At 36.2% G+C, this 21,851-nt stretch overlaps 1 protein-coding gene across 3 annotated transcripts in view; it reads left to right on the top strand.

Moving 5' to 3' along the window:
• LOC135216079 (GTP-binding protein REM 2-like) overlaps positions 1-21,851 on the top strand; it is a 485,492-nt gene that overhangs the window by 425,240 nt on the left and 38,401 nt on the right. For 2 of the 3 annotated variants that reach the window (XM_064251077.1, XM_064251076.1), the window contains one exon: positions 6,280-6,427. In XM_064251077.1, the coding sequence (XP_064107147.1) occupies positions 6,280-6,427 (148 nt within the window). The remainder of the gene's footprint in view (positions 1-6,279; positions 6,428-21,851) is intronic. The other variant, XM_064251078.1, reaches the window with a different exon arrangement.

Here is a 21,851-nt window from a genome sequence, read left to right as displayed (position 1 = left end):
GGGCACATTTTCTATATCGATGTTCTCTTGAACAATGAGTTTCAAGTAACGTAAGGTCGTCTGGTCAGTGAGGCTCTGTCATCGTCTTTACCAAAGGAGGTTTTCGTGTTTTGCAAAGCCTGCAGCTGCATTTAGCAGTCCTCAGTCCTCTGCGTAACAGAATGAGACTTCAGAAGCCAGTGAAGTGAGTGTGTGCAGGCGTATCTTACTGGGCGGCGTATGAAATGTTAGCTGAGAAGAGGATTATTGCTATAATATAGCGCTTTTGAGAGGAAAGAGGGTTGTACGTATCGTCACCTGGAGGATTAGAGAAAAGGGTAAAGCTATGCCAGGTAATGAATTCAGAAGGAAGAGGATTGTGCCCCCCCCCCCTTTTTTTTTTTAATATAATCGGTATCAGTTTACGTAACTCTTATGAGAATTTATTAAATTTTCTCATGATATTTTCTCCGTATGGGGTTATGTCCTTAGTGCATTACTGTAGGGATTACCTATGGTTTCCTTCGTCTCGTAGCTGCAACCCCTTTCATTTTTTTTACTGTACTTCCGTTCTTATTCTCGTTCTTCCATTTCACTCTCTTCCCTCTCCCATCAATTGTTTCATAGTGGAACTGAGAGGTTTGCATCCTGTTACTTATTTCAGACCTTTTTAATCTCGATTTCCCTTTTCAGCGCTGAATGACCTAATAGGTTCCAGCTCTTGACCCATGGCCTAAATTTGACATTGGCTTCCCCTTCCCTTTATGAGACTTTTGCAAATGTCTAACATTTTACTCATTGTTCTGCTCTTTTCTTATATCTTACATCATTTGTTTTGAATTATCTTATCCAGTCTTCGTTTCCTTGAAATCACCTTGTCAGTCCATTCCAGAATAGTTCCAGTGTCCAGTCCATTCCAGAATATTTGGAACATTGGAACAGATGTTCCAGTGCCCAGTCCATTCCAGAATATTTGGAGCATTGGAACAGATGTTCCAGTGCCCAGTGCATTCCAGAATATTTGGAGCATTGGAACAGATGTTCCAGTGCCCAGTCCATTCCAGAAATATTTGGAGCATTGAACGATGTTCCAGTGCCCATTGGGGTGCATTCCGAAATATTTATTTGGAGCATTGGAACAGATGTTCCAGTGCCCAGTGCATTCCAGAATATTTGGAGCATTGGAACAGATGTTCCAGTGTCCAGTCCATTCACGAATATTTGAAGCATGGGAACAGTTGTTCCAGTGTCCCACGCAAAACGTAGTGTCCGAAATGTCAGTCGTTTATAGGCTATTTCTTCAACCTTTCATCCATCAAGTTATATACCTACGCGGTTAAATCTCTTCTTCAAACATTATCCATTTTAAAGGCCATGATGGACGGGAGACGCTGATGTGACTTAGGAAGTCCTTTCACAGACGGACTTATTCGCTATTCAAGCTAAAAAATTATGATATGTAATGGGGGAAGAAAAGATAATTTGGAATTTAGTGTCATCCAGGTTTTTTGGAATGTCTCCGTGCACAGAAATGTTCCTTGAAGAGAGGGAGGGTATCCATCCCCCCTTATGTCTATCTATCTATTTCATATACGTCTTTATGGAAATTTTAAAGCAGACGAGTATATATTTTTGTCCTTCCTTACTTCTAGTAGATTTAGTGAAAGACTTCCCAACAGATACAGCGGTTGTGAAAACGCAATGAAGACGGGAAAGCGAAGAATGGCTCGGGGTTAAGAAATAGATTCAACACGGAGGAGGTCATGCATTATTTGAGTTTCCCCGACAAGGGGCAAACGAAAGGCTGCATAGAAAATGGATGGCTTTTAACTTTTGATTGACACGTACTGAATTGGACGGAAGTTGCCGGAATAAGATTTTTAATGGGTTTACTTCGCTGGTCGTTTTTCTCTTATTCCTTTGTCCCAGAACTTGTGACGTGATTTTTTTGCTCTTATATTAAGATCGGAGTTAACTTACTTTTGTGTGTGTTTTGAGTTAACTTACTTTTGTGTGTGTTTTATGTCGTAGTTTTCCTGATGAAATTGCAGCTGAATGGCCCTAGTTTTATCGAGTAACTTTGAACATTTTTTCGGTAGGCCTAATAAGACTTGGAAATTTAATGGGCCAAAGTTGCATACGAAAGTAATATTGTACATTAGTCTAACGTGATCTGTATTGTTATGCCTGCATAAATCATAGTATGTCGACGGGGCTGTATTTGAATACTTCGTCGATTTCAAGTATAAAGGTTTAAAGAAGAATAATAAGGAAGAAGATTAAAAACTGGGTAGCAGGATAGAGTGAGAGATGATACCGCTCGGGTATTACGAGTGTTCCATAGATAGATAGATAGATAGATAGATAGATATTTTATTGACCATTCTCCACAGAAACATCAAATACAATATTATGAAATTACACAACGGTCCAAATACATAAACTCATTTCACAAGTTACATTTCCTAAAAAGGAAAAAAGAAAATTAAAAAGAACTGTATTCAAAACAAATGGCAACAATAATTAATATTATTTTTTTAAATAACACAAAAGAGATCATATCGAGAGCTGTTTAGAATATCCAATTCTATATCACATAGCAACAATAATATAATATAGACTAATAAACATCACACATTCAGATTAGACAGGAACATACATGAACGAGGTGTTACCGAAGGAATAGTGATAGCTATGGTCCCGTGGGCACCGGAATAGTTAGAAGTCCCAAACCTGCTTAGATAAGAACAATGAGATAGGGGATTGGAGATTTGTGAAATTGAAGTACATTTTGTCCATTGCAAAGAAGTGTATGAAGTGAAACTGAATGTATTTCCTAGGCAAGATGAAGCGATCATTGCACTCTCTCTCTCTCTCTCTCTCATATATATATATATATATATATATATATATATATATATATATATATATGACTTTGGAGAGAGAGAGAGAGAGAGAGAGAGAGAGAAAGCTTAATTTTTGACACCTTGATATTTTTTATATATTCACAAATATTAAGCCACACATTTCGTTTAATATCTAGTTCACTATACTTTGTAATAACTTGACCTAGCGTAAATTATAAGTATTAAGTGCACACACACACACACACACATATATATATATATATATATATATATATTATACATATTTGTTTTTATGTACACATGTGTGTCCATTCACGCTAGTACGTCCGTACGTACAAAGCCCACATATGACAGACCTGTTTTATCGTTTATCTTCCTATTGATTGCACTGGCCTCTTTTTATGCCTGTGTCCTCTGTAGGATGCTTTGAGCCTTGATCCTTTTAATGATATTTTCAAGGATCACTTGAGGAGTCTTCCTCGAGCGCTCTCAACAGAAATAGTCCGCGTCGAACTATGTACTACTGCTGCTGCTCCTATGTATCCTTATACCTGATGGTACAGGAGTAAAGTTAAATATATAAGAGTCAGCCTGGAAATGACTTTTTTTTTATATAGAAAATGCGAGATGTATCCTTATATCTGATGGTACAAGAGTAAAATGTCGTCCTTTTAATCACAGAGAAAAAAATTTTTTTCTCGTTTCTCCCTTCATCCTTCGTGCAAGATTACCAGAAATTCGTTGGTGATTGCTTCAGCAGAAGATCAGTTTTCCCGGCTCTGTTTTTGTTATTGCCCGGTTTTTTCCTCAGGGGAGGTCTTCTTCCAAAAATCAGTTTTGGTTCCCTGTTGTCGTAAAATTTGAACACTTTTTAATTGAATTCTCTCTCTCTCTCTCTCTCTCTCTCTCTCTCTCTCTCTCTCTCTCTCTCACACACACACAAAGCTAAGACTCGAATTACACCTTACCAACTTCTAAAAGCATTCCCTTCTCTCTCTCTCTCTCTCTCTCATATAACCTAGTTACTGTGACGCCATTTTCAGCAACTATAAATTCTCTCTCTCTCTCTCTCTCTCTCTCTCTCTCTCTCTCTCTCTCTCTCTCTCTCTCTCTCTCTCTCTCTCTCTCTCTCTCTCTCTCTCTCTCAAGCTAAAATGGTCTATTCTTACAGGCTCTAATTCTACCTTACTAGATTCTGAATTAATTCCCTTTCACGATGCTCATTAAATGTCAACCTGTGTATCGCTATTCTCGTAGTTACTGAATAAACATTTGTCTTCTCGAGTGAACGGTAATTACTGCACACCTGAAGTTGTTTGCACACACTCACCCTCCCCCCCACCCCTTGGGATGCCCGTGTTTTCCATTCTTTTCCTCTGTACAAATATTGCACTTAAACAGAGTGTTTGTATACTGTTGCCATCTTATTATAAATTTAATAAGTGGATTACAGCCAGTGTCTATGCACTACACACACACACACACACACACACACACACACATTATATATATATATATATATATATATATATATATATATATATATATATATACATACACATATATATTTATATCATATATACACACACATGCATACACACAAGTGCACTTCATCATCGTACAACCTATTTGGCAGTAAATATATAGATATCTTGAATGTTCACATCCTGTCCTTGTTGTATTTGTAAATCACGAATAATGTTCATTTACTTCATCCATTTTTCATTGTTTGCGAAGATGCTTAAGTGTTGGCTGTTATTTCATCCGAATGAATTTACTCACGGTTTGTACAGGATGTTTTTGTTAAGAATGTGTTTTTCTCGTGTATTTTTTATATACTTTGTTTAGATTGTTCTTTAACAACGTGCAATATATGTCAGTGTTTTTATTGCGCAGTATTTTTTAGTGTTTGCTATATTTTTTTTATTAGATGTGTATATGGTATCGTTGGGCTGTTATCTCCAAAGTATGCTGTTATTGTAGGTACTTTAATTTCAACATCAGCTCTGTAATAATTTTTTGTTTCGGAAGCACGTAAAGTGTGGTTCATGATCTTGAGGTATGAATATAGTTATCTTTCATAACCTAACAACGTTCTTGCCATGTGAAAATGTTCACTCATTTGTAAACTGAATGTTGTTATACACTGCGATTTCACATTGTCATCAGATCAACGTATGGTTTTTTTTTTCTTTTTTTTTTTTTTTAACCTAAAACTAGGGCAATTTTGAGATGATTGATTTCCTCAGGAAATCTATAAAGATATCATCTGACGTGTCCCAGTTAGCGAAACTTTTCTTGTCATTGCATCAGGAAATCAGGTGATGCAGCTGGCGTTTTGATCTGCAAATCATGATTATGTTACTGAAAATATATATTGAATCCTGCTGTAGTTCACTTTTTAAAGCAAGTTTGCAGAACTCTCGATACTGATACCTTCAAACCAGGTTCTTCAAAGCGACATTTACACATAAACCGAAGTCCTTGTTGGAGAGTGGAATTTCCAGAGCTTGATTCTGTTGCAGGGCACCAAACACTATTATTGTGATTCCGGTGTATTTACATGCATTGGACGCCTGAAAGGTGTTACTTTGAAACCGGCTAGAACGTGTTATTCTTTTACTTTCGCGATTTGTGTCTTTTAGTTTCGTGATTTGGTGTCTTAAAGTGGAGCGAAGATAGACATTACAAATTATATACTGTATTCCATATAATATTCTGTTGTTTTTTTTAATGATAGTGGATATTTTTCTTATGACTCAGGTTTTTTTTCTTTGTGTATTCCATGTGTTATTATTTTGATCTCTTTTTGTTAATATTGTATATATTTCTTACAACTTACGTTTTTTCTGCTATGTTTGCTGTGTTGATATATAGCTCAAAATATGGTTAAGATACGTTTCAGAGTTTTTTTTCAAGTAATATTAAAAGATTGACGTCTTAATGGCACTTGATGTTATCAAGCATGAATGATGTTTTTAATGTATCGTCTTTAGTTATGTGCTTACATACATGTATGTATATGTATATATATATATATATATATACTATATATATATATATATATATATATATATATATATATTATATATATATATATATCACAAACATACAGTATGTCCAAACAAACACACTTATTTACTCTGCATTTTCAATGCAGAAATCAACCAAGAATAACATAATCTTAAACGCTCTCTGTAATCGAAACAGTTAACACATATATAAACACCCTCTCGTATCAATCCTTTATTATGAGATGTTTACAAACGTTCAGAAGCGACTTAATAACCGGGTAGTGACAAACATTTCCGAACATCTCATGTGTAGTTCGTGAACTGAGCTTGTTCAGGAATGTTTCGTCAACCTGCCATGAAACTTGTGGTTGCTGCCTTTGGCCACTGACTTATTTCGGACACTTCTCCCTCTCCCCCAGCAGGTGGCGACTCCAGATTCCGGAGGAGACTCGGAGCCCGTCTCCAGCTTCCGGATGGCCATTTTGGGCGCGACTGGAGTGGGCAAGACTGCCCTCATCCACCAGTTTAGGACATCGGAATGCATCAACGCCTACGACTGCAATGCCAGTGAGTACTTATGTTTATATATATATATATATATATATATATATATATATATATATATATATTATATATGTGTGTGTGTGTGTGTGTGTGTGTGTGTGTGTGTGTGTAGATAAATTCTTCTGTTAAAACAGGATACGTGTCAAGTTTAAAATGCCCATTAAAACACTCTAGTTTAAAGCTAGGGATTATTATTTCGGTGGACTAATTTACATCTTTATCAGGCACTAAAATACATGATAAGGGTGAAAGTTAGTCCAGCAAAATATAGTAGTCCTGAGCTTTAAACCAGAGTGTTTTAATGGGCCTTTTATACTTTATATATATATATATATATATATATATATATATATATATATTTATATTACTTGATAATTGCATGTAATTCACTTAGTTAAGTGCTAGTAATGTTATTTTTTTATTTTGTTGCTTACTAAAATACCACTAAATCAAGATTTATACTTTGAAAATGAGTTAACTTATTTTATGTCTTTTGTGTGTATTGAAGTGACTTCCACGAACTGGGGATATCAGTCGCTTAGATTCAGATTGTCCCAGTAATTCAGGCTACTAATTGCCAGTGCTTTGTTGAGTGCAATTGATGAACGCTGTGCAATTGCCTCATTTCAGCTGTCGGCTTGTCAGATTATCTGGCGATGGAAATGTCGAAATTAAATCTTCCGTTTCTGTTACGATGATTCGTTTGATGAGCTGACGTCACGCAACAAAGGCCATGAATGTAAAGGTGTAAAATTATAGAGAATCTTAAGTAGATTTCTCTTGATTTCTTATAATAAATAGCATGATATATATAGAAACCTTGCTCCGATTAACGAAGCTTGAAAATAAAATCTTTATTTTTGATGGTGGATGTATGCAATTCTCGTGTTTTTGTAGCGAATATAACCAGAATTAATATATATATATATATATATATATATATATATATTATCTGTGTGTGTGTGTGTGTGTGTGTGTGTTGTACATATATGTGTGTGTGTATATATATATATATATAATATATATATATATATATATATATATATATATATAAATGCGTGTAGTACACATATATGTACATATATATTTGTATACGTAGATGTGTGTATGAATTTTTATCACATCACCATAACATTTTCTATATGCACAAACATTAATGTACAAATGTCGTTTACTATCCAATTCGCTCTACCTCGGAAATAACACCGAAGGGGAATTATAACTGATAAGCGGAAGATACAGTCCAGTGGTAAGAGAATGCCTCACTTATCAATTATAATTCCCATTCGGTATCATCGGTAACCCGAATTAGAAAAAAAAAGGAAATAAAGAAAGATATAGATGGGGTTACATATTAATGTTTCAAATCAAACGTAACCAACAGCCGGCGAAACTGTATATTATACCTTCTGTACAATCGGTTTTTACGAAGTCATGGTCACCCTAACGCTTCGTAATACCGAAGAATAGCAAGAGAGCACAATTCTTCCTGTGCTAGCCAACCTGTGTCGTATTCTGCTCTGCAACGAGATCAAAACAGTCTGTGGGGCGCAGTGTCGAGTCAGATAATTGGAACCGACTGTTTCTCTCCAATCAATTAGTCGTCTTTATCCGGTGTAAAGTGAATTCGCGCAGTGAGGGCCAACACTTCCAGCTATTAGGACTCAAAGTGTTCGTGGGTAATAGGATTATCCTCCGTATCCAACTGAGCGGCTCTCTCTCTCTCTCTCTCTCTCTGCCCTCCCGCCACAAGGACTGAAGAAGAGGCGGCACGTGACACAGGCTGAAAACAGAAAGTTGAATTGCGCGCGAAAATTGTTTCATTCCATGTGATCTCAGAGGTGAAAATGTTATTGAGAAAAATAGTGGAGGATAAGGTAAAGACTTCCTAAAGAACGATCTGCACCAAAATCATTAAAACAACTAGTTGCATGCAGTATTGGTGTAGAAAAACTTGTAAATTAAGGAAAGAGATACATCTGAAAAAAAGTTAATAACAAAATTAATGATGAGATAGAAAGAACCGAGGACGGAATAGAAGAAGAAATAAAGTTATAATGCAGAAGGAACAAGCGAGAATTATAACGCAGTTTACAAAAAGATGCTGTAGTTACAATGAAAGCCAGAATCATTAGGTAATGGATCGGAAGTCCCCTGCAGTGATTAACTTAATTTATTAATGATCCATTCCATTTTAGAAAGTGTCATTCCCCCCGTTTTTCACCAAATATTTTGGGGTGAAGTTACTCTGGCTTTGACCCATTTAACACCCCCTCCCCCCCCTAAAAAAAATTCATTGATTTCATCAAAATAGCATGAAACTTGTAACAGTAAGTGAGTCGTTCATTGGTTTAGATTTAGTTAATATAAGATAACGTGATTTATGTAAAAGTTGTCGATTTATAAAGAGATAAAGCTGGATCATAAGAGAAAATCCCCCTGTGACCCCGAGTTACCGAGTTAGTCAAGATTAAGTCGATTTGAGCAGTGCTCAGTTCAAAATTCAGTCGATTCGAACAGTGCTCAGTTCAAAATTCAGTCAATTCGAACAGTGCTCAGTCCAAAATTCAGTCGATTCGAACAGTGCTCAGTTCAAAATTCAGTCACTTCGAACAATGCTAAGTCCAAAATTCAGTCGATTCGAACAGTGTTCAGTTCAAAATTCAGTCGATTCGAACAGTGCTCAGTTCAAAATTCAGTCGATTCGAACAGTGTTCAGTTCAAAATTCAGTCGATTCGAACAGTGCTCAGTTCAAAATTCAGTCAATTCGAACAGTGCTCAGTCCAAAATTCATTTTTTCCCCCCCCCCCAAGTCGATTTTCAAACAGTGTTGTTCAGTTCAAAATTCAGTCACGTTCGAACAATGCTCAGATCCAAAATTCAGTCCGATTCGAACAGTGCCTCAGTTCAAAATTCAGTACACTTCGAACAACTGCTCAGGTCCAAAATTCAGTCGATTCGAACAGTGCTCAGTTCAAAATTCAGTCACTTCGAACAATGCTCAGTCCAAAATTCAGTCGATTCGAACAGTGCTCAGTTCAAAATTCAGTCAATTCGAACAGTGCTCAGTCCAAAATTCAGTCGATTCGAACAGTGTTCAGTTCAAAATTCAGTCGATTCGAACAGTGCTCAGTTCAAAATTCAGTCACTTCGAACAATGCTCAGTCCAAAATTCAGTCGATTCGAACAGTGCTCAGTTCAAAATTCAGTCACTTTCTTAAACAAAGTGCTCAGTCCAAAATTCAGTCGATTCGAACAGTGTTCAGTTCAAAATTCAGTCACTTAACTTCGAACAATGCTCAGGTCCAAAATTCAGTCGTGATTCGAACAGTGTTCAGTTCAAAATTCAGTCACTTCAAACAATGCTCAGTCCAAAATTCAGTCGATTCGAACAGTGCTCAGTTCAAAATTCAGTCAATTCGAACAGTGCTCAGTCCAAAATTCAGTCGATTCGAACAGTGTTCAGTTCAAAATTCAGTAGATTCGAACAGTACTCAGTTCAAAATTCAGTCGATTCTAACAATGTGCAGTTCAAAATTCAGTCACTTCGAACAATGCTCAGTCCAAAATTCAGTCACTTCGAACAATGCTCAGTTCAAAATTCAGTCACTTCGAACAATGCTCAGTCCAAAATTCAGTCAATTCGAACAGTGCTCAGTCCAAAATTCAGTCGATTCAAACAGTGTTCAGTTCAAAATTCAGTCACTTCGAACAATGCTCAGTCCAAAATTCAGTCGATTCGAACAGTGCCTCAGTTCAAAATTCAGTCACTTCGAACAATGCTCAGTCCAAAATTCAGTCGATTCGAACAGTGCTCAGTTCAAAATTCAGTCACTTCGAACAATGCTCAGTCCAAAATTCAGTCGATTCGAACAGTGCTCAGTTCAAAATTCAGTCAATTCGAACAGTGCTCAGTCCAAAATTCAGTCGATTCGAACAGTGTTCAGTTCAAAATTCAGTCGATTCGAACAGTGCTCAGTTCAAAATTCAGTCACTTCGAACAATGCTCAGTCCAAAATTCAGTCGATTCGAACAGTGCTCAGTTCAAAATTCAGTCACTTCGAACAGTGCTCAGTCCAAAATTCAGTCGATTCGAACAGTGTTCAGTTCAAAATTCAGTCACTTCGAACAATGCTCAGTCCAAAATTCAGTCGTGATTCGAACAGTGTTCAGTTCAAAATTCAGTCACTTCAAACAATGCTCAGTCCAAAATTCAGTCGATTCGAACAGTGCTCAGTTCAAAATTCAGTCAATTCGAACAGTGCTCAGTCCAAAATTCAGTCGATTCGAACAGTGTTCAGTTCAAAATTCAGATGATTCGAACAGTACTCAGTTAAAAATTCAGTCGATTCGAACAGTACTCAGCTCAAAATTCAGTCAATTCGAACAATGCTCAGTTCAGAATTCAGTCGATTCGAACAGTGCTCAGTTCAAAATTCAGTCAATTCAAACAGTACTCAGTTCAAAAGTCAGGCGATTCGAACAGTACTCAGTTCAAAATTAAGTCGATTCGAACAGTACTCAGTTAAAATTTAAGTCGATTCGAACAGTACTCAGTTCAAATTGCAGTCGATTTGAACAGTGCTCAGTTCAGAATTCAGTCTATTCGAACAATGCTCTGTTCAGAATTAAGTAGATTCGAACAGTACTCAGTTAAATATTCAGTACATTTGAACAGTGCTCAGTTCAAAAGTCGGGCAACTTGAACAGTGCTCAGTTCAAAATTAAGTCGATTCGAACAGTACTCAGTTCAAAATTCAGTTGATTTGAACAATGCTCAGTTCAGAATTCAGTTGATTCGAACAGTGCTCAGTTCAAAATTCAGTTGATTCGAACAGTGCTCAGTTCAAAATTCAGTCTATTCGAACAGTGCTCAGTTCAAAATTCAGTCTATTCGAACAGTACTCAATTCAAAATTCAGTCTATTCGAACAGTACTCAATTCAAAATTCAGTCTATTCGAACAGTACTCAATTCAAAATTCAGTCTATTCGAACAGTGCTTAGTTCAAAATTCAGTAGATTCGAACAGTACTCAATTCAAAATGCAGTCGATTCGAACAATACTCAGTTCAAAATTCAGTCGATTCAAACAATGCTCAGTTCAGAATTCAGTTGATTCGAACAATGCTCGTTTCAGAATTCAGTTGATTCGAACAATGCTCAGTTCATAATTCAGTCGATTCAAACAATGCTCAGTTCAGAATTCAGTTGATTCGAACAATGCTCGGTTCAGAATTCAGTTGATTCGAACAATGCTCAGTTCAGAATTCAGTTGATTCAAACAATGCTCAGTTCAGAATTCAGTTGATTCAAACAGTGCTCAGTTCAGAATTCAGTTGATTTCAAACATTGCTCGGCGTTCGATTCAAAATCGACAATCTCGTTCAGATTCAGTTATTCAAACAATGCTCAGTTCGAATTCAGTTGATTCAAACAATGCTCGGTTCAGAATTCAGTTGATTCAACTTGTTCAGTTCAGAATTCAAATTGATTCGAAACATTGTTCAGTCAGAAAATTCAGTTGATTCAAACAATGCTCAGTTCAGAATTCAGTTGATTCAAACAATGCTCAGTTCAGAATTAAGTTGATTCAAACTATGCTCAGTTCAGAATTCAGTTGATTCGAACAGTGCTCAGTTCAAAAGTCAGGCGATTCTGACACAGCGGTACACGCATCGGTAAGATAGATTAAATTAGCGACAGCTCTAGGTGAGTATCCAGCTGAAGTGATGCTGAAACAGAATGGAATTTGGTTGCAAGATGCAAATTGAATTCTAAATTGTATGTAAATTATTCTCTCTCTCTCTCTCTCTCTCTCTCTCTCTCTCTCTCTCTCTCTCTCTCTCTCTCTCTCTCTCTCTCTCTCTCTCTCTCTCAAATAACAGTGTAAAGCATTAGAAATAGGCTTACCAAATAAATACCTAACGTTATTCTAATCTCTCTCTCTCTCTCTCCTCTCTCTCTCTCTCTCTCTCTTCTCTCTCTCTAACACTGCGAGGACTGAATGAGACTTGCCAACCACTCGTTTTTGCTGACATTTTTAACTCAAACTGGCTAAAAACAAAGCTTTTTTTTTTTTAGGAAAAATATGATTACAAAATATAAGAAAGATTGAAACTCATCTAGACTACGAATATCCAAAATAATTAAAAAGCGATGGATGATTGTGTAAATAGCAATTTATTTGAGTAACATGATAATTCGGCCCGTGGATTCAGCCGAGTAATTCGGGCCTATTGTGGGTGGGCTGCAATTGGAACAACATTACTTTGCCTTTTGCTGAATATGTCAAGGATCTGTTTTTTTATATCTAGTTTGATTCACCTCAAGAGAATATATATATATATATATATATATATATATATATATATATGTTATATATATATGTATATATGTGTGTGTGTGTGTGTGTGTGTGTCTGTGTCTGTGTCTGTGCGTGTGTATATTTGTTCGTTTACTTCTGTGTTTTCTTTTACATAGGGTGTTATTTTTGTAAGCATATCAGTATAATAATAATAAAATAATAATAATAATAATAATAATAATAATAATAATAATATAATAATAATAATAATAATATATTATTATTATTATTTTTATATTATAGTAATATAATAAGTAATAACAATATTATTATTATTATTATTTTTTTTTTTGCTCTATCACAGTCCTCTAATTCGACTGGGTGGTATTTATAGTGTGGGGTTCAGGGTTGCATCCTGCCTCCTTAGGAGTCCATCACTTTTCTTACTATGTGCGCCGTTTCTAGGATCACACTCTTCTGCATGAGTCCTGGAGCTACTTCAGCCTCTAGTTTTTCTAGATTCCTTTTCAGGGATCTTGGGATCGTGACTAGTGCTCCTATGATTATGGGTACAATTTCCACTGGCATAGCCCATATCCTTCTTATTTCTATTTTCAGATCTTGATAATTATCCATTTTTTCCCTCTCTTTCTCTTCAACTCTGGTGTCCCATGGTATTGCGACATCAATGAGTGATACTTTCTTCTTGACTTTGTCAATCAACGTCACGTCTGGTCTATTTGCACGTATCACCCTATCTGTTCTGATACCATAGTCCCAGAGGATCTTTGCCTGATCGTTTTCTATCAGTCCTTCAGGTTGGTGTTCGTACCACTTATTACTGCAAGGTAGCTGGTGTTTTTTGCACAGGCTCCAGTGGAGGGCTTTTGCTACTGAATCATGCCTCTTTTTGTACTGGTTCTGTGCAAGTGCCGGACATTCGCTTGCTATATGGTTTATGGTTTCATTTTTCGTATTGCACTTCCTACATATGGGAGAGATGTTATTTCCATCTATCGTTCTTTGGACGCATCTGGTTCTTAGGGCCTGATCTTGTGCCGCTGTTATCATCCCTTCAGTTTCCTTCTTGAGGCTCTCCCCTCAGTAGCCATTGCCACGTGTCATCGCTGGCTGGTTCTTTAGTCTGTCTCATGTATTGTCCGTGCATTGGTTTGTTGTGCCATTCCTCTGTTCTGCTTGTCTTTCTCCTGTCTGTATATTTCTGGGTCTTCGTCTACTTTTATCAGTCCTTCTTCCCATGCACTCTTGAGCCACTTGTCTTCACTGGTCTTCAAATATTGCCCCAGTGCCCTTTTCTCGATGTTGACACAGTCCTCTATGCTTAGTAGTCCCCTCCCTCCTTCCTTTCGTGTTATGTATAGTCTGTCCGTATTTGCTCTTGGGTGTATTATTATTATTATTATTATTATTATTATTATTATTATTATTATTATTATTATTCATGGTTGAGAAAATCTGAACATGTATTGTGGAAAGGTTGGCAGGTGTATAACCTCTTAAGGCAGATATTTATCGAAGAAGGGTTTGCACTAAGAATGAGATGAAATTCAGAATTCATGCAAATGAGAGAGAATAAAGAGTTAACGCGAAATTAGGGAATATATCGCTTAATAATACTAACTTTATCCGTAGATCTTTTTTTATGTACTCATTGCTTTCTTCTTACACGAGAGCGGTGGAGAAATCAAATACTCAGAGAGAGAGAGAGAGAGAGAGAGAGAGAGAGAGAGAGAGAGAGAGAGAGAGAGAGAGAGAAAAGTCATACACCCATGAGAGAAAGAAAGAAAGTTTATATCCAGCGAGAAGAGAGAAACAGGGAGAAGTCAGACACAAACACAGAGAAAGAGATACACAGAACTAATATTCAGAATGGAGAGAGAGAGAGAGAGAGAGAGAGAGAGAGAGAGAGAGGACGTACACTCAAAAGCAATATACCTATACATACCATACGTAGGGGGAGGGGAAGCTAAATCAAATCCTGAGGAAACTATAATAATTGATGGATTCCCTGCGAGGGAATTCCGTGTTTCGCATGACTGGCTCTATTGTACAGTTTTGTAATCAGCCTTCAGCGACTGAGATTACCTGTATGATTACTTGGCCATGCCATTCTTACCTGGGTAGGCGTATAGATTGGAATGGTACCTGTTTGAAGAGCCCGGTAGATGTAGTTTGGTTACGCAATACAAATGTATATTTGGAGGAAGTTAAGGAGAAATTTTTAGTTTGACACATTTCTTTGCGGTTGTTTTTTCATCCTTAAATGGTGAAATGATACAGTTATTTTGGTTTACGCTAATTATGAATAGTTCTTACGGTGGTCGTCATTGCCAAGGGGAAATGAAGTCAGGTACTATCATCATTTCCTCAGTACGTATTCTCTCCAGAGCTAAATTAATTGTGGAATGGGTATATATATATATATATATATATATATATATATATATATATATATATATATATATATATATATATATATATATATATGTATATGTATATATACACGTATGTATAACAATCCCGAAAATTTGGAACGTGATGAATATTTAAATAAAGGCAAAAGCCAGTGAGGAGAGTGAAACGAAAGAGTAGTGCTACGAGTCCTTTCGACTAAATGTCCTTTAATTATGATTGTCAGTCTGCTAAGTAAAAGTACATTAAGTCTGAAGGCCTTGCAATACTCCTTCGTAGCTTGACGTACCCTTTTCCCCCAAAAGGGCAGCCAACGCAAGTTGTTTGCTCTTTGGTTTTCAGAGACTTTCTTTGCATGCTTACTTGGTATTCATGTCTGTTACGTTCTTTTATAGCGATTTTTACTGATTGGATTATAAAATGATGAGGTATATGTCCCAACGAATGATAGCGTATGCCTTTGTTTTTGTGTAATTGTTTCTCCGCCTTTGTTCAGTTGTCTATTTTTGTTCCTGTCTCCTTTTTTAGTCGTCTATTATTTTTATAATATAGAATGAGATCCAACAGACTGCAAGTGAACAACATACCACCCTTGGGAATTCCAAACCGACTCCTGCGTCATATTTTTTATTCTAGCTTGATACATGCCAAATGTTTTTTTTTATATATTATTTTTTTTAGGCCCAATAATACGGCTTATTCTTGTTTACTGGTTATCATAGGTAGTTGTGTACTTATGACACCTTATCAATTATTACTACGATTCACTTGCTTCGAGTGTCTAACGAAAAGTTGTACTGTTTATTATTATTATTATTATTATTATTATTATTATTATTATTATTATTATTATTTTTTTATTTTTTTTTTTTTTTTTTGCTCTATTACAGTCCTCCAATTCGACTGGGTGGTATTTATAGTGTGGGGTTCCGGGCGTTCCTACATCCTCCTTGCCCCCCCCCCCTCCTTAGCCGGATCCCATCACTTTTCTTACTATGTGTGCCGTTTCTAGGATCACACTCTTCTGCATGAGGCCCGGAGCTACTTCAGCCTCTAGTTTTTCTAGATTCCTTTTCAGGGATCTTGGGATCGTGCCTAGTGCTCCTATGATTATGGGTACGATTTCCACTGGCATATCCCATATTCTTCTTATTTCTCTTTTCAGATCTTGATACTTATCCATTTTTTCCCTCTCTTTCTCTTCAACTCTGGTGTCCCATGGTATTGCGACATCAAGAGTGATACTTTCTTCTTGACTTTGTCAATCAACGTCACGTCTGGTCTGTTTGCACGTATCACCCTATCCGTCCTGATACCATAGTCCCAGAGGATCTTTGCCTGATCGTTTTCTATCACTCCCTCAGGTTGGTGCTCCGTACCAACTTATTACATTTATTTATTTTTTTTTTATTTTTTATTTTATTTTTTTTTTTTATTTTTTAAATTAATAAATTATAATGGCAAAGGTAGCTGATGTTTCTTGCACAGGCTCCAGTGGAGGGCTTTTGCCACTGAATCATGCCTCTTTTTGTACTGGTTCTGTGCAAGTGCCGGGCATTCGCTTGCTATGTGGTTTATGGTTTCATTTTTCGTATTGCACTTCCTACATATGGGAGAGATGTTATTTCCATCTATCGTTCTTTGAACATATCTGGTTCTTAGGGCCTGATCTTGTGCCGCTGTTATCATTCCTTCAGTTTCCTTCTTGAGCTCTCCCCTCTGTAGCCATTGCCATGTGTCATCGCTGGCTAGTTCTTTAGTCTGTCTCATGTATTGTCCGTGCATTGGTTTGTTGTGCCATTCCTCTGTTCTGTTTGTCATTCTCCTGTCTTTGTATATTTCTGGGTCTTCGTCTACTTTTATTAGTCCTTCTTCCCATGCACTCTTTAGCCACTCGTCTTCACTGGTTTTCAGATACTGCCCCAGTGCTCTGTTCTCGGTGTTGACGCAGTCCTCTATACTTAGTAGTCCTCTCCCTCCTTCCTTTCGTGTTATGTATAGTCTGTCCGTATTTGCTCTTGGGTGTAGTGCTTTGTATATTGTCATATGTTTCCTGGTTTTCTGATCTATGCTGCGGAGTTCTGCCTTCGTCCATTCCACTATTCCTGCGCTGTATCTGATTACTGGCACTGCCCATATGTTTATGGCTTTTATCATATTTCCGGCGTTGAGTTTTGACTTGAGTATCGCCTTGAGTCTCTGCATATATTCTTTCCTGATCGTGTCCTTCATCTCTTGGTGTTTTATATCCCCTCCTTCCATTATTCCCAGGTATTTGAGACTCCTTCCATTATTCCCAGGTATTTGTATCCTGTCTCATCTATGTGTTTGATGCTGCTCCCATCTGGTAGCTTTATCCCTTCAGTTCTCGTTACTTTGCCTTTTGTATGTTGACTAAGGCGCATTTTTCTATTCCAAACTCCATCCTGATGTCCCCAGATACAATCCTTACAGTCTGGATTAGGGTATCTATTTCCTTGATGCTCTTACCATACAGCTTGATGTCGTCCATGAACATCAGATGGTTGATTCTGTTGCCTCTTTTCTTGAGTTGGTACCCGGCATCCATCTTCTGTAGTACTTTCGTCATGGGAATCATGGCCACTACGAAGAGTAGTGGGGACAGTGAGTCGCCCTGGAAGATCCCTCTCCTGATATTAACCTCTGCTAGTCTTATTCCAGAGCTTGTAAGTATTGTATTCCAGTTGCGCATTGTATTTTTGAGGAAGCTGATGGTGTTTTCCTCTGCCCCATATATTTTCAGGCATTCTATTAGCCATGTGTGTGGTATCATGTATTATTATTATTATTATTATTATTATTATTATTATTAAACTTACCTTGCTTGTTCATGCTGTTGCGAGGATAATGGAGAATGTTGGGATTAATGCGTTAATGACAGTGATAAAAAAAAATAGTTACTGAACATTATGTACAGAAGTAAGTTGAAATTGTGTGTATTTGCTTTATGTAATAGGATTTCGATGATACCTGTAGTAATACGAGTGTATATATATATATATATATATATATATATATATATATATATACATATATATATAGGTATATATATATGTGTATATATATATATATATATAATATATATATAAATTATATATGCATATACATTAGAGAGAGAGAGAGAGACGAGAGAGAGAGAAGAGAGCGAGAGAGAGAGAGAGAGAGAGAGAGAGCATGGAACCTACGATTTTTTTTCTCTGAAAATATCCTTCGGTACGATAGCATTATCTTTATTTATTATATATATATATATATATATATATATATATATATATATATATATATATATATATCTCCTTCAGTACGATAGCATATCTGTCTTTAATAATATATATATATATATATATATATATATATATTAAGATATATATAATATATATATATATATATTATATACAGTCTTATCCATGCAACGCTCATTTCTTCTTCTGCTGAAGACTAAACGACATGTTGTTACTAAGCATCCGTTTGTCGCTTGACCAGCGAACTCTCTTTTATCAACAGGGCGCCCTATCAGTTTATAAGTTTTAACGTCATGAGGCAAGAATCTCCTAGTCGTATCTCGGCCGAAGTATGTATATATATATATATATGTATATATATATATATATATATATAGTATATATATATATATACCTTTTGCGGAGGCAATATTCCTTAATCGATCTTCTCTCAACTTTTGCATAATGAGCCCGAGTAACTTGGATGTTATTAAGAGTCGCGTTCGGAGTTTACAAACTTTCCCCAGGTCTTCGATGGACTTCGGCCTCGAGTCTTGTGAAGGCTCGTCAACTTCTGTCTTTTTTTTTTTTTTTTCCAAGAGTCTGCTGGAGTTTTGTAAGAGGCTTATGTAGTCGTTAGTCATGCACTGAGGGCGTCTGGGGATTGATAGCCTTAGTACCTGTAAAGAAGTGGGATGCATGCTAATAGTATCTTTAATATAAGATTCATTAGGAGATGATATAAACGAGCTTATAATGTGGGTACTGCGTATGATCGTGTGAATATATAGTCGTCTTGCATCGAATATTGGAAATGTCTATTTTCTATTTTGTATATTATGTACTGTTACCAAACTAATTTGAGCTTTTATATATATATATATATATATATATATATATATATATATATATATATATATATATATATATATTATATATTTTTTTTCTATCGCATCACCGTGATTTATATACATGAATTAAGCTACAAATGTCCTTTAATATCCAATTCGCTCTACCTCGGAATTAGTATATTTTCATATATGTTAACCGAAGGGTTTTTTTTTTAGTTAATAATAATTTCGTCCTCTCATGGGTACGAACCAGCGCCATTAAAATCCTGATTTCTTCTTAGTCCGTTGGGCGCTGGTTCGAACTCACGAGAGGACGAAATTATTATCAACTAAAAAATTCCCCTTCGGTTAACATATATGAAAATATATTAATTCCTTGGTAGAGCGAATTGGATATTAAAGGAAATTCACACTTCAATATCCTGTACTTTGTCTTACCTAAAAGGCTGAAGATTTTGAGTAAAAAACAAAAAACAATCATTACTACTATGTTGTTCCAATTGGTTACTTTTATGCTGAGAACTGTTTCAGCCATGAACTCATGACAGCCATCAAAGCAAAGTTACGAAGAAACTACTTTGCTGCAAAAATAAATAAATAAATAAATAAACCTCAAAATCGAAAGTTAACAGAAATATTTTTGAAGACAGATCTGAAAGATTTGTTCATAAAGCTTAACATTGGAGTCAATCCTCGTAACCCCGTTGAGATTCCCACTGGTGAAGGACTCGCTCTTAGGACACCTGACAGACAGCACAGGCTGCTGCAATGTGATGGAAAATGGATCAGCAATCAGAGGCTGGACAATAGACAATTTCAGTACATCTGAGAAGGCCATGTGAAGAAGGCTTTATGTCATGTACACCCAAAAAGTGCTCTTGAGGGCTGTCATTGTGTGGCCAACTTAGCTTACATCAAAGGGTTTGTTTACTAACCTCCTGTGAACATGAAAACTATTTTTCTTTGATGCTTTGTTGTTCGTCCTCTTAGTTCTCTCTGTAGGTTATCCTGTGCTGAGCCTTGTAGTTGATAGTTATAATTTCACTCGTTCTTCGGGAGATATGTCCTTGAGTGTGGAATTACTCCATTCTCTTCTCCATCATGCCTTCTGTGATATTTCTGGGATATCCGGTGTTTGTCAACAATTGCATCATACACTGTAGTTCTACTTAGACATCTTTCAAAAGTACTACAATGCGAAAAAGGTCCCCTTCTGGGAAGGAGCCGTTTTCGAAAGGATTGTATGGCTTTTATCTGCCACAACGTAGTAGCCGCCAATGTGATAAAGAAAACCAGCCCTAGGGTACTCAAAGTCTTGGATCAGCTTGGTTTTCAAGTTTAAATGTCCAGAGGAAGACCCATAACAGCAGATCTCAGAAGACGACTAAAAATTTTTTTTTAATAAAAAGTTCAAACATCAGTATTCTGTGGATGTAATTGCAATTTAGATAACTTTTATCAGATATACTCTGTTCTGCTGGTGACTGCTGAACCTGTGAACATCGCGCTGCAGCATTTGCGTTGAATCAACTTTCGGACTAAGAATGAATAACTGGAACACCGTAGCAGAAATTTTGTACTTTTCAAAAACTTCAGCCTTGAAAATTAAAAAGAAACACAGGAAGTAAGAAGTGTTGCCGAGAGTAATAGAAGCCATCGTTCATATAGGGATTTAATGACAATTGCCTGCGAGGCACACACAAACGCGCGCACACATGTATGTATATATATGTGTATATACATACATACATACATACATACATACATCATACATACATACATAATACATACATACATACATACATACGTATATATCACATTGAATAACTTCAGTCGATTGAGAAAGGTGGTGAAGGAAAAACAAAAACGTAGATATTTCTCTCTCTCTCTCTCTCTCTCTCTCTCTCTCTCTCTCTCTCTCTCTCGCTCTTCTCTCTCTCTCTCTCTGTCACAAAACCCTTTATTGATGTCAAATCGATCGAGACACCCTTCTCGCGCTCACTAAAAATCGTCTTTATTACCCTCTTCTGAAATTACGGTGTTTGTTTTTTTTATTTTAATTATTATTATTATTATTATTATTATTATTATTATTATTATTATTATATTATTATATTATTATTGCATGAAATTGTTTTTTATCTGATGTCTGCAATATTTCTGCTGGTGCGCTTATGAGTTATGTTTTTATTATTTAATTTTTTCTTGTGGTTAATTTTTTACGTTCTTAAGAACTGATTTGACAAGTTGAATGTTATTTGCTTCGTTTTGAGAGAGAGAGAGAGTAGAGATAGAGAGGCGAGAGAGAGAGAGAGGAGAGAAAGAGGAGAGAGAGTCTCTTTCACCATATATATATATATATATATATATATATATAATATATATATATATATATACATATTTGTATATTATGTATACATTTTTTTACTTCATCATCCTCCTTTGTTATTTCTTTTCTCACATGCATATTCTATTTTAGAATGCTCGCTTATTACGAACGCTATAAACAGTAGCATAAGAATATCTGCATTTCCCCCGAAACTGGATATAATCTAAGAAACATGTAAAACAAATCCTCTCTCTCTCTCTCTCTCT

The sequence above is a fragment of the Macrobrachium nipponense genome, chromosome 6 (genome assembly GCF_015104395.2).
Source record: "Macrobrachium nipponense isolate FS-2020 chromosome 6, ASM1510439v2, whole genome shotgun sequence".
NCBI lineage: Eukaryota > Metazoa > Arthropoda > Malacostraca > Decapoda > Palaemonidae > Macrobrachium > Macrobrachium nipponense.
Note: the sequence above shows the minus strand (reverse complement) of the source record. Positions and strands in the feature narration are given on the sequence as shown.